This window comes from Amblyomma mixtum, chromosome 8, assembly GCF_055824585.1.
Source record: "Amblyomma mixtum isolate Tamu chromosome 8, ASM5582458v1, whole genome shotgun sequence".
Classification (NCBI taxonomy): domain Eukaryota; kingdom Metazoa; phylum Arthropoda; class Arachnida; order Ixodida; family Ixodidae; genus Amblyomma; species Amblyomma mixtum.
This window is the reverse complement of record NC_143019.1, coordinates 40,574,694-40,587,231: the sequence shown is the minus strand read 5'-3', so window position 1 is coordinate 40,587,231 and position 12,538 is coordinate 40,574,694. Positions and strand designations below refer to the sequence as shown.

The 12,538-nt window shown below is 46.7% G+C and overlaps 2 protein-coding genes across 4 annotated transcripts in view; one reads left to right on the top strand and one right to left on the bottom strand.

The window, feature by feature from the left end:
- The window catches only part of LOC149332207 (serine/threonine-protein kinase VRK1-like), a 26,798-nt gene extending 15,540 nt beyond the window's left edge, over positions 1-11,258 (bottom strand). For both annotated transcript variants that reach the window (XM_089557143.1, XM_089557141.1), the window contains exons 1-3: positions 11,107-11,258; positions 3,286-3,444; positions 1,500-1,646 (exon numbers count right to left, since the gene is read on the bottom strand). In XM_089557143.1, coding sequence (XP_089413269.1) covers positions 1,500-1,646; positions 3,286-3,334 — 196 coding nt within the window. In that variant the 5' untranslated portion in view covers positions 3,335-3,444; positions 11,107-11,258. The remainder of the gene's footprint in view (positions 1-1,499; positions 1,647-3,285; positions 3,445-11,106) is intronic.
- Positions 11,039-12,538, top strand: part of LOC149332206 (uncharacterized) — a 17,741-nt gene continuing 16,241 nt past the window's right edge. Inside the window, exons 1-2 of one of the 2 annotated variants that reach the window (XM_089557140.1) lie at positions 11,039-11,889; positions 11,996-12,150. In XM_089557140.1, the coding sequence (XP_089413266.1) occupies positions 11,574-11,889; positions 11,996-12,150 (471 nt within the window). In that variant the 5' untranslated portion in view covers positions 11,039-11,573. The remainder of the gene's footprint in view (positions 11,890-11,995; positions 12,151-12,538) is intronic. The other variant, XM_089557139.1, reaches the window with a different exon arrangement.

The window sequence follows — 12,538 nt, the reverse complement described above, 5'->3', positions numbered from 1 at the left end:
AAAAGCAAAAAAGAGACAGGCACGCCGGGTGAGAACAACAAGGTTTTTATTCATGCTTTGTATGGCACAGAGGAAATACAGAGATGCAGGCTTTCGAAATGCGCGACACAAGACAGTGCGACTCTCAGAAGTCAAAGCAACACCGTGTCGTTTCAGTTGAGGTTTCGTACATAATGCTACAATGAGCACCCCTGTATCACCACCGCTCCGGCGACCCTCCACACAAACCGGGCCAAATGCACGACGCTGTCTCGGTTACAGACAACCCGCTGAGTTTTCTTCTCACATGACATGTCCGTATATATTTAGCTTTGCAGTTAAGGCAATAGGTATTACAAAAAGAAAGGGGGGGAGTCCAAGAGAGGAGAGGGTACCGAACAAGTGCAAAATGTACAGCTCTTCGAACATATGCAGTCCTCGAATATTCCATTCATGAGAGTGAAATCAAAAGACAGCTGCAACCAGCCAACTGTTCATATCGAATGCCATTCCGGTTTTAAAAAATTTGCTTTCAACCAAAGCCCAATCCTGTGCAAAAGAACAATCATAAGCACAACTTCCACACAAAGCCAACAGATACAAAGCATGTGTCCAGATTTTTTTTTTTCTTTTTCTGGCAACAAAGCTTCCAGTCCTCCTATGAAAACAGGTCCCGAAAATTCTTTGCAGACATGGTCGCAGTTATTGCACACACACGGAAAGGAGCATTACATAAATAAAGTTATTTTTCTGATTTTTCACAGCCTTGGTCAAGGAATCTATGACACGAAAGAAATATCAAGGCACAAAGAAATCTCGCGCACAGAGGACGGACTTCCTACCTAAAAAGAGTTCTGCCGATAGCCAGATCAAAACCAGGATGTTACAGCCCAAGTCCGAGTAGTGGGGATGTCTCGACAGTGCCAGTGGGCCCGAAAGCATCAGAAGCCCAGGATGCATGCAGGAGAATACCTTGACCCGCTAGCCCTCTCAGCGAACTCCACAGACCTAACGGCATCTCGAAGAGAGTTCAGCTTCCAGCCAAATTTACAAGAGGGCCAAAAGTGACAAGCACGAAGGGGGGTGTTACTGCTGCGTTAGTGTCCTAGTCCACACGGCAGGCTTGCAGGCTCCAACAATGCCCGTACCTACTCACCAAACACAATTTGCCTCGGTGAGGTGATGTCCCGCTTCTGGCGCAAAGTGCTACTCACCCAATTTGCACCACTGGCTTACCAAGAAGATTCCACGCACGAGAACGACGAAGCTTCATCCACAACACCCAAGGCAACAGGGCTATAAGGCCGGACATAAGCCGCTGCCACGCCCACCATTCACAATGTGCACGGGGAATCTTTACAAGACAGTACAACACAGCCAGCACCACACAAACTTTCGCTACAGCAAGGGTGCTAGCCGAAATACAAGTGTCTCGGTCACCTCCACTAATTACAGTCGGCCAAACCACACACAAAGCAGCAACAGCACATAAAAAGTTAACAATAAATACAAGTGCTTACCTAGGTAGATCTCCCCAAATCCGCCCAAGCCCACCGCTTTGCCCAGCCGCCACTGTTTTCTGGAGAGGTCCGTAAGAACCTCGCCGGCAGGGAGTGGGTCCGGTAGCCGGTGTCCATTGGCAGCTACCCGCGGTGGCTTTTTTGCAGCTGCAGAGACGAGCAGGAAACCACAAATATTGAAGGCAAAGCCTTCAGCTATTTCCAGAAAAGATTCGAAGTGACGACAAGAAGGTTGGTTGGTTTGGTTGGTTTATGGGGTTTAACGTCCCAAAACGACTAAGGCTATGAGAGACGCCGTAGTGGAGGGCTCCGGAAATTTCGACCACCTGGGCTTCTTTAACGTGCACTGACATCGCACAGTACACGGGCCACTAGAATTTCTCCTCCAAAGAAATTCAACCGCCGCGGCCGGGATCGAACCCGCGTCTTTCGGGCCAGCAGCCGAGCACCATAGCCACTGAGCCACCGCGGCGGCACGACAAGAAGATTTTTTTTCAGCCCAGTACATCTGTAGCTAGGACTTGGCAGTTTTTGATGGCCCACGACCAAACAACTCAAACAATAAAAAAAAAAACTGCGTTCCTAGTTTACACTACAGTAAAAACTCGTAAATTTAGACTTCATGAGAAAGAAAAAAAGGTCCAAATCATCTTCAAAGCCGCCAAAAATAGTTCGCGTGGAAGTAAAATTTATGCGGGGAAAACCTGAGCTGCGGTCAACTCATAAGGCAAAACTGTGCTACGACGATTTTTCACAGTTCAATCAAATGCATTCACACTGTCGAGGGTGCCGGACGCAGAACCGCTCCCCAACGGTAAGGATCTCAACGACTTTTCCCAGTGTGCGACACGGTAGCATTGAGCTTCTTCGCATACGGCATCGTGCATGAGAAGGCTTCATTGCACAAAGTCGCACAAAGGCAAACAGCTTGTGACGAGTGTAGAGTTTCGGTGCGCTGCGGAATGCAAATACCATTTGAAGAGAAGCGAGGGAAGTGCACATTGGCGGCGGAGTGATAAGACTCCTTCAAGGAAGAAAGAAAGAGAGAGAGAGAGAAAAAAAGCAGCGACAAGGCAATTGTTCCATACGGCTGGCTGGCTGATAAGTGCAGCTGATAGGCTTCGTCTCGGCGGGCTGGCAGCAGAGAAAGCTCCGAAAGCGAAACTATGCTGCCCGCCTTGACCTGTCACCGGTGGCTTGCCGATTGTTAACATGCCTCTCATTGCACGCACGTCAGAGTAGCGAAAGAGACGACGTAATATGCGTGGTTACGGCCCGAGTAGGATATTTTGACGATCGCCTATCTGGCAGGTTATACCTTGACATGGCACGACTTCGGATGCCAGCCTCGTGGCATCAGAGAGCAGAGCCTGTGACGCCACAAAGCTCTTTCATATGCAAGTGACTGAGTGGCGCAGCATGACAAGATTTCCAACTTAAATGAGCTTTTTTTTTTAAATGCAGCAGCACTATGATTACCCACAGCCTACATATCCTGTCTTGCACCCACCCTACAATGGGCTTTGCGCCAGCAGTGCTGAAAAGTAAATTAAAATAAATAAACTACCTCCAAGCATGCTTGACGGCTTTTAGTACACCTCATATGATCCTAGGCTTAATTTCAAATGTTTCTATGTTTATGACACACGGGAATGCGACATGACACAGGACATGAATCAAGGCCTACAGAGTATTACCAATTAAGAAAACCACAGCAAGAGACAAGAATGGCAGTACAAAAAAAGGAGACAAGTGGTGGGGAAAGGAAGCAAGTTTCTGAGCTTGCCTTTCTTCTTTGGAGGCTCGGATATGTTGGAAGGCGTTCTTTTGGGCATTGCAGGCTCCCTTTGGTGCTCAGGAACTGTCACGATGGTTGAGCGCGAAGCATTCAAAGGTCAGCCAATTATGTTCTGCACAGCTTGGTGGAAACTCCCAAGGAGCAGACCTGCACAAAAGGCACCAAAAATTCTGGCTCTGCAGTTGCCCGTGTGAGAGCGACCAGGAGAAAGACCCACAACGAGGATGCCAGCGGCTACGGGAGTATTAAGAAGACGGGGCAGAGTCGGTTTCCCTCTGCGGCGCTAAGTTCACAACATGTCACAAAACTTCGATGACACTGAACCTGCTCCCTAGAGTACAATAGGACAACATTAAAGATACCCCCCACCTACCGTACAAATGCTTCTCCTCTTTTGCCTTTCTGCCCATGTGCCCGTTATGTGGAATTCGTCATTCTATACCAATACTTTTTCTTTTCGGCCAAACTGTTTGAATGTAACTGAATCATTTTATTTGCCACTGGCCATGGTGGCCAGGTTGCGATGATGTCACAAGGTCACGTGACCTCTCTCATCAATTGCCACCTGCCATGGTGGGCAGGTTTTAATGACATCACAAGGTCATGTGACCTCTCTTGACCAATCACGGTGGCCCACCAAGGCAAATGGGCCATCTGCTTCTTTTTGACACAGACAAACGAACGCCGGGTTTTCTCAATGCTACCACATTAAAAACGGCAAGTCAAGCCTTTGAGTAATGACACGGTAATATCACCCCCCCCCCCCCCCCCCATGGAAGTGGGGAGGAGGTTGCCTCACCGTCAGCGGTATGGCAGTGGCGTTTTCATCACACACATGGCTACTTTTCTGGTCAAGTCACATGGGATGCCAGCAGCGACATCAGAATTGCTTTAATGCATTTTGCTTTCAGCTGATAGTTCATACGGTAACAGTGATTTGGTATTCCCAAAGAAAAATCGCACTTGAGTTCATATGAGTCACAAATGTCTCTTGTATAACCTTGTACGCAGTCCATGAGTTGTGTGTCAATACATGTGCTTTGTATGAACACATATACTTCATAGAGTCCATATATGTCGTAAATATGTCGTGTATGAACTCATATGGGCAGCATTTAAGCTATGTGCACCGTTTCAACACAAATGTGTCTCGTTACGAACTCATATGGGCCACATAACGAGTCCATACTCGTCACGAATGTCTCGGATAACACATATTTGCTGCATATGAGGTCACACGCGTCGCAGATGCCTCTCGTATGGACTTATATGTAGCATACCGCAAGTGATACATGACACTGGAGCTCCGATGTGCATCGAATCGGCTTACGTCAACCTCGCGCGAAACGGACAGTGGATCATGAGTGCCTCGTATTTCAGTCGGACATGCTTCGTGAACTCTCAACACTCATTTTCGGCTTTTTTTCCTTTTGTGTTTCTTGCGTTTTCCATGTGACTTGCCCAGCAAACAGACTTCTTGCGACCCACATGACAGAGGAAACATCTACTTCTGAGAGATATCACCAACGGCACTGTGCTCAGCCATGATACCATGAAAGCAGCACTGGACAACAAGAGTATGGCAAAGACTGTTTTCATGCAGCTCTAGGTCACTGTACAAGTTTTCAGAGTACCATGGTGCTAATTTCTCCGCCACCACATTTGGAAGCTTCCGGGCTGGCCCTGACCGACATTCCCCGCACTGCGTCACATCCATGGATTCCCGTGTAGCCCCCTTTACAAAGTCGTCGATATATGGGACGGACTAACCTTCACGGAGTTGCCACAGCAAACTTCAGAGAGAAGGTGAATGGACACTCAGAACAAATGGGAAGCAATAATTTTTGTAACTCGTTGAAGCAACATTGCAGGCATGTATACAAATCCTAGAGGAGAGTCCAGAGGCTTTGGAAGCCGGCTGCTCCACAGGAAGTCCCTGCAATCCATGGGGTTTGCCGTTTTGGCAACATTGGGCCATGGCAGCCATGATTCTTCCAAGCTCAGCAGAGCGAGGAAAAGAAACTCGAACCTCTGAAAACTTATCAACGACTCTAGGTCACACTATGAAATTATTGTTCGCGTCATATTGCTGTTCAAAACAATGAAGTGTGCCAGTTACAGCAAACACAAGCCCTTGCCAGACTTCGTTTGCAACCCATCTGGCCTTTGTAGTCAACAAAATGTGAAAATAAAAGCCTTACAAAAAAACTGGGCCCACTTGCACAAACAAGAGAATCTAGTCTGGACCCTCCATTGGTTTTTAGGAAAGGAAGGGCACATAACTGATCCCCTTTGTGGCTGGACACCTTAACCGAGAGGGGGGAAAAAAAATGCCATCAAAAAAGTTACCAGCTAGGGTTAAATTCAGCCAGAATCAAAATCAGTTATTTATGCACAAAATATTACAAAATGCGCTTCGTAGTCATCTGGATCTTTTAGCGATCGATCCATTACAAACATTATCAAAAATAAAACAATCACTTCATGGAGCAATGCCATGAAAAGCAACATGTATTCAGTTTGGTGGTTAAGTCGTTATACTGGTTTGCATTTCTGCGCTGCTGTGGCATGAACACTAGCTGGCAAATTTTTTTGTGTTCTTTTTTTCATCAGGGCGTGTTTGAGGTGTCCACCGACAAAGTGAGCCAATTGTGTCTTTTCTATGCTCAAAGCATACAGAGGGTCTAGTGTGTGAATAAGACTAGGAACCAGGCTGTTTAATTCGCTTCATGCAAGCGGGCCTGGTCTTCTGCAGACACATACAAGCGCACAAAACACGGACAGAGAAGAGACTTGGACAACACGAGCGCTTACTTTCAACTGAAGTAAGCGCTCATTCACTGAGCCATGGTTTCCAAAAGCAAGTGAAGAGTCTTCAGTCAGCTGGGTATCCGACAAGCCTCATTGTATCCGTATCTGAAGGAATGTTGAAAACCGTAAAGAGAAAAGACAAGAACCAGATCGAAGCAAATGGAAACAGAACGGCAGTCATCCCCTATTTGCACAACACCTCGCATCGCCTAAAGAAGATTGCGATACGCAGTGACGTCAGAGTAGTGTTCTCGGCGCCTGAGAAGTTGGAAAAACTAGTCAAGTTGACTAATCCTTTTCCAAAGCCTAAAGAACCATGCGGTATCAAGCACCGGGATCCTTTTGTAGCATGTGTTTCTGGTGTGGTCTATGAAATTCCTCTATCGTGTGGCTCTAGGTACATCGGTCAAACTGGCCGATGTCTGAACGAAAGATTACTGGAACACAGGAGGAAGGTAGGCAATTATAGAGACGGCAATCTTTCTGAACATTGTCATGATTGTGCTGTAAAGAATAAGAAACCATGTAAACCTGCCTTCAGCGCATGCAAGATTGTGGCCAAACATAGTTGTCAGGTTGTGAGAGAGATAATAGAGGCAGATTTGATTAGAAAAGCCGGTCCATCCTGCGTCAGCGCACCATCTGTCACACTGACTAAAAAGGAAATAATATTTTTGGGAGCAGCCACGTGATGTCGGCAGGGCTATCAGTTTGACGTCAAGCAGCAAGGTGTATAAAATTGTGCTTGTGTATCAATAAACCTTCAGTTGAAAGTAAGCGCTCGTGTTGTCCAAGTCTCTTCTCTGTCCGTGTTTTTTTGCGCTTGTACGTGTCTGTTATGAACCAACTAGCCCAAAGGTCTGTGCTCCTGGTCTTCTGTGCTGCTATCTTTGCTACAAAGCTCACCTGCAACCAACTGTTTTGTGCAGCATCTCGAATCCTGCGTGGCATTTTCACCTTAGGTTTACACAATAGCATGCAGGAATCTAGCAAGCACCTCAAGCACTTAATATGCTACATTACATAGCTTGAACGTTAAGCACAGCTTGCATCCCTTCTCAGCTAGACTGCGCCCCTAAAATGTAACCTAAGATTTAACAAGTGATGAAAGTCAAGCTCTGGTGAGGCACCATCTTTTACACCCGATTATAAGTTTTAATTATGGACCTAGCACAACTGAAAAGCTCTGCCAAGCTCTCGGCTGTACGCTTTGCTGCCATTCTGCAGGCCTTAGCACCATTAGCTCTTTCCCTACCATGGGGAAAATGACCATTTCCTGAAGGTTTCAGTACATTTTTTTTTTCTGTAAAAACTACTGCATTCAGTATTGATTGCAATACCTAAAAACAGAGCTGAATAAAGGTGCTTTCTATTAATACACGTTTAAACCACAAATTGCATGTTGCAACAAAAAATTTTATTTGCTAAAAACGAGCAAAAACACGCTTGTATATTAAAAGAAAAAAATGCTTGAATTTTCTGAAATATGCAAAATGTTTGTTTGTCTATTGGCCACACTCTGCAAAAAAAAAAATCATTTCTATCTTGAATAGTATTGTTGCCACAAAAGAATAACTGGAAACCCTATCGTGCATCGGAGCGCGGCCGCCTTTGTTTCAGGCTGGTTTCCATCATCACCAATGTGAAAACTGAATCATCTTCAGCACCTTGCAACATTTTCAGGCTCGTTGTTGAACAGAACGTCGATTAAATCACTCGCAGACGAAACGGAGTCCTGAGATTTGCTATGTCTTAGAGCGCGTGCCGCGCATGCGGAGGCTACCAAGCGACTTCGATGGTACCGCATCTTTGAAGTGGTTTCAAAAAATGCCGTTTTGTAGGGGCAAAAAAAACTACATCGGAAACAAAACTTCAGTTGTACGGCTATAAGCCAGATGCGCATCGTGCCTGTAAGCAACGCGGAAGGCTCCAAAGTCGAGCGGCGAAGGCGTCATCTGCGGGCAACATGGCGGGCAATGAGCGCAGATCCGCGTCTTCATTTCTTCGCAGCACGTTAAAAAGTGCCCCCTCGCGAGACAAAATAAAACTACATCGGAAACAAAACTTTGGTTCCTGGCCTACAACCTACATCTGCAGCGTGGCCATTAGCGACATAGAAGGTTTTGAAATCGGGGCATGAAATTATCGTTAGCGGGCTAACGATGCTCAATGGGCGCGGTAGGGAAAGAGTTAAAGGAGTAGAGAACCTAAGTTTTGGGTGCGTGTTTTCTTCTTTGTAATGAGACGCAAGGCATTATTATACACGAATTACCACGTGTACCCTCCTATGACTGCTAATTTATAACTGAACTTCTTTCTTGTGCTGTTTCGGTTTCAACAGCCGAACGATAGCCGCGACGTCTCAGAGAGGTTATAGGTCACGTGAGACATGAAAAACTGCAATATAATTAGTGCTTCTACATACGCTGTTGTTCCGGCTCTTAAGGAAGACTGGATTCACCATTGTAGTGGATTAAAATGATGAAGCAGCGATTGTATTGCAGTTTTTCATGTCTCACGTGACCTATAACCTCTCTCTGACGTCACAGCCGTCGTTTGGCTGTTGAAACCAAAACAGCATGACAGAAAAATTCTATTATAAATTATTTTGCGGTCGTAGCGAATACCACATGGTGATTCATGCATACTAGCCTCTTCAGCATCATTACAGAGAAGAAAACATGCCCCCAAAATTAGGTGTCTATACTCCTTTAAAAGCTATTTAAGTTTCTTCCCGTTCAACACAGCTTTCATGGATACAGCATGGTGAAGGTTATACTAGCAAGGTTTCCACGGCAGTGACACTATTACAACAGCAGTAACCTCTTTGGCCTGTCTTATACTACAAAACACTTAGCAGTAAGATGGCAAAATTTTTGTGATATCCCATGTAAACGCCTGCAGGTAAGATATTACATGACACATACACACTGCTAGATGTTTCACTTCTGTATTTAGTATGCGTGTAGTGATGGGACTCTATATACTGTGTGTACACTAAGAGTTCTAACTAGGTAATTTCGGTCTCAATTTTGCGGCCCTCGGGGATACTCGGAAAACAACATCTTTGGATGTTCAATACTTTCCCACCAATGCTGTGATACACCTCTTTCAACGTGCACACTGAAAAACATCAGGCAGATTGTCAACTTTCCGAAACCAGGCGCTTTCTCTGTGCTTTGATCTAGCTGGTAATTTTTCACAAGCAATTTTCTCGTCACTGAAGTTCGACACCACCAACAGGAGGGCAATTTGGCAGCAACCAAGCATGGCTTCAAAGGCAGTGCAATCAGACACACACACATGCAAGAAAAAGGCAAGAGACACACAAAGGACCTTTGAAATCATGTTTCGCTATCAGAGGCTCATGCAAGAGCATTTTATATCACCTGCCTTTATCCTGTAAAAGCACCTTCAGTTGTGCTGCCCTTAAAAATTACGTTTGTGTTACACCAAACCTAAGCTAAGCTTGGTAGCTGTGTGATCAATAAAGGCACACGTGCAGTCAACTCCACATAGCCCCGCTCAGTACGATCACTGAACTTAAGCAACATGAAAGAACTGATATTTATGTCTTTCCGGAGCATGAGTCTACGCTTAAATATGTCATCACTGCATCAATGTGCACTACATGATTTCAAAACGTGCTGCTCTTCAAAACGTACAAAACTACTAAACGTGTCCACCAAACACGCCACACCAGCTCGCACACTTTCACGGGCTAGTAGAGTGAACCAGGTGTCTAGAATAACACCCAGAAGACCCATGTATGAGCAATTTCAAGCTGTTTAATTAAAGCTTTTGGCAGAAGGCCCTGGCCTCCTCTCTTAGCCAGATGAGGTAGAAGCCTCGACCCGGATGCCACGAGAACGATCGCAAGGTGCAGAGTCGTATAGTTACGAAATAACGGTATTTGCTAACACCTGGAGCCCAATCCTTGAAAAGCTCATGCTCCGATCCCTATCACTATCTTGCGGACGAGATTTATGCGCCCAATGCCGAAAACAAGGCAATCTGGCCCCGCGTTGCTGTTTAACAACGCTATTATCTCGGCGTTCCTTTGTGACAAGGCTTGCCCCGTGCTCGGAAACGCGGGATGCACTCATACGCTTCGCCAACCGGGCGCATGTTTTCGGTCAAGATGAGTTACAAATCGCAGACATCCGATCCAAACCGACGCAAGAAGCCCTGCGTGATCACCGGCACATAGGTAGCAAGCGTCGCTAACGGCGCGACGATGCGATCTTTTATTACTTGACGCACGACGCGCCGATGTCGCGTTTTGAGAATGTCCTCCAAGCAAATAAATCATGAGAACAAGGCCGCGCTACTACAGAGGGCAGTGACCGACACACACACACGGCAGCTAAGGAGGTCGCGGCACTATTTTTCTACCGTCTCCGAAACGCCGGTCGTCCTTTTGGCGGTGTAGCGGCGTCTCAACGGACGCTGCCACTGGCTAGATACTCGCCGACCAAACACCATCGGGCGTTCGGCGGAGAAATAAAGTCGTATTGTCACTTGTGAAGGTGCCATGCGAGGTGCAGACAAAATTAAGGCTGCAAAACACATCGACAGAACATAACACGCAAACGATACGTTGAAAGAAAACCAGCCGAACCCGTCGCAGACAAGTTTTAAAAATTCGAACAACAAAGAACGACAGCGCGTGAAACCTTTCAACAGGTGAGCAGTGATCGACACGGTACAAGTTACTGTAACGGAAGAAACGAAAACACCGCTCGTGGCGCGGAGAAGCGCCAAAACTTGGAGGAAACGCGCAAAAAGCTCAATTTTTTACACAAGGCGGTTAAGCCTACCGTCAAGCCTAGGCCTAACTTATGACGTTACTCTGGAAAACAAACGGCGGACACACTGCGATCGCTGTCAGCCACAGATGCGGTTTCCGCGGGATAGCCCGTCATTTCATAAGCTTCCTACGACGCTTTTTTCGCCGCCCAGGAGGACCTAAATAGTTTTTAAAAAATCAACACATACCTGCTAAGTCCGGCCTACCGCCATTGATTCAAATAGCACCCGAAGTCTCGGACCCAATCGCGTTGCGGCAAGAAACTCGTGCTCCTCATGCGACGCCAGAACCGTTCAGCGTTCAAACTACGGCTGCTACGGCATAGTAGCCGAAAGTGTTGAAGAAAAAAAAAATCAGAATTAATTCCGCGTAAATACAAAGACGAAACGGGTGTGCGATAATGCGCTCGCGACGCGATTTAAAAAAATGCGGAAGGAAATTATCGAGACCGGTCATTTTTTTTTGCCCGAGGTGGTGTGGTTGTTGGTTGTGTCGTACTCGCACCGCGCACGCACAGGATGCGGTTCGAGATCTGGGAGTCGCAACTGGTATGACCCTGCGGGGCTGGTTGCTTAGCTTCGGTCAGCTGAGGGGAGATCGGAAACGTCTTGAAACGCGGAAGAAGCGAACGGCATAGAGCGAAGCGCGCGACAAGATGTCAGTCGAGCCGCTGAAGCAGCTTTGCAGCCCGACATCGCTGGAACGGGAGCGCGGCTACCAAGAGGCGCAGAGGTATTTGACAGCCGCCAAAAGTGCCGATGTCAACGTTTTCGAAGCGGCCGTGCTCTCCTTGCTCGAGTGCGACAGGACGGCCTGGGATTCGAAGATCGGAGCCCTGCTCGGCGCCAAGGCGATCGTGGAACACCGCCGCAATGCGCGGCAACCGAGCAACGAACAGTTCGACGAAAGTGTGGCCACTGCTTGTCTCTCGCTGGTGGCCGACCCAAACGTCAACGTACGGCTCGAAGCCGGTAAGTTTCGGGCGATCGGCCAAATGTACAGTGTCCGCGTGTTCTGAGCGGGCACGCGAAACTCGTGTAACTAACGGTCGCACCAACGGCTTTCGCCCATATTTAGGTCACGTACTTGGCACCCTCTGCGCTGTCGATGGCCTCAAACTGTATGAAAAACATCACAAGGACCTAATGCACTTGATCGAAACCTACCTGGAGAAGGACCCGTCGGAAAGCGGCAGTGTTACGGACGACGCTAGGACGGAAGACAGCTTGTCTGTATGTGAATCTTAGAAGCATTTTTCGACCTAGAGAACAGTTGGTTGCGTGCGAATGCGCTGTTTGTACTAGTTCATACCAATACGTACCAGTTTCGCTTGTTACTCAGCCAATTTTTTTTTTTCGTCGAGCTTTTTCTATTTATTTTTGTCTATTGGTATCATCCCACACTTTCCAGAGCACAGTTAGGAACCAATCGGAAACCACTTGCTACCACTCGGATTCCAGTTGGTCCCAGTTGTGTTTTTAGTAACTCGAGTTGTTCCTTTGACTGGAATGAGAAATCCAGTGAGAAAAGACCAGTTTCAGCCGTTTGAAAACCAGTCATTTTTATTGATTTGTTTTTTTTTTCTTGATATCAAAGTAATTATTCTGATTGGGAATAACG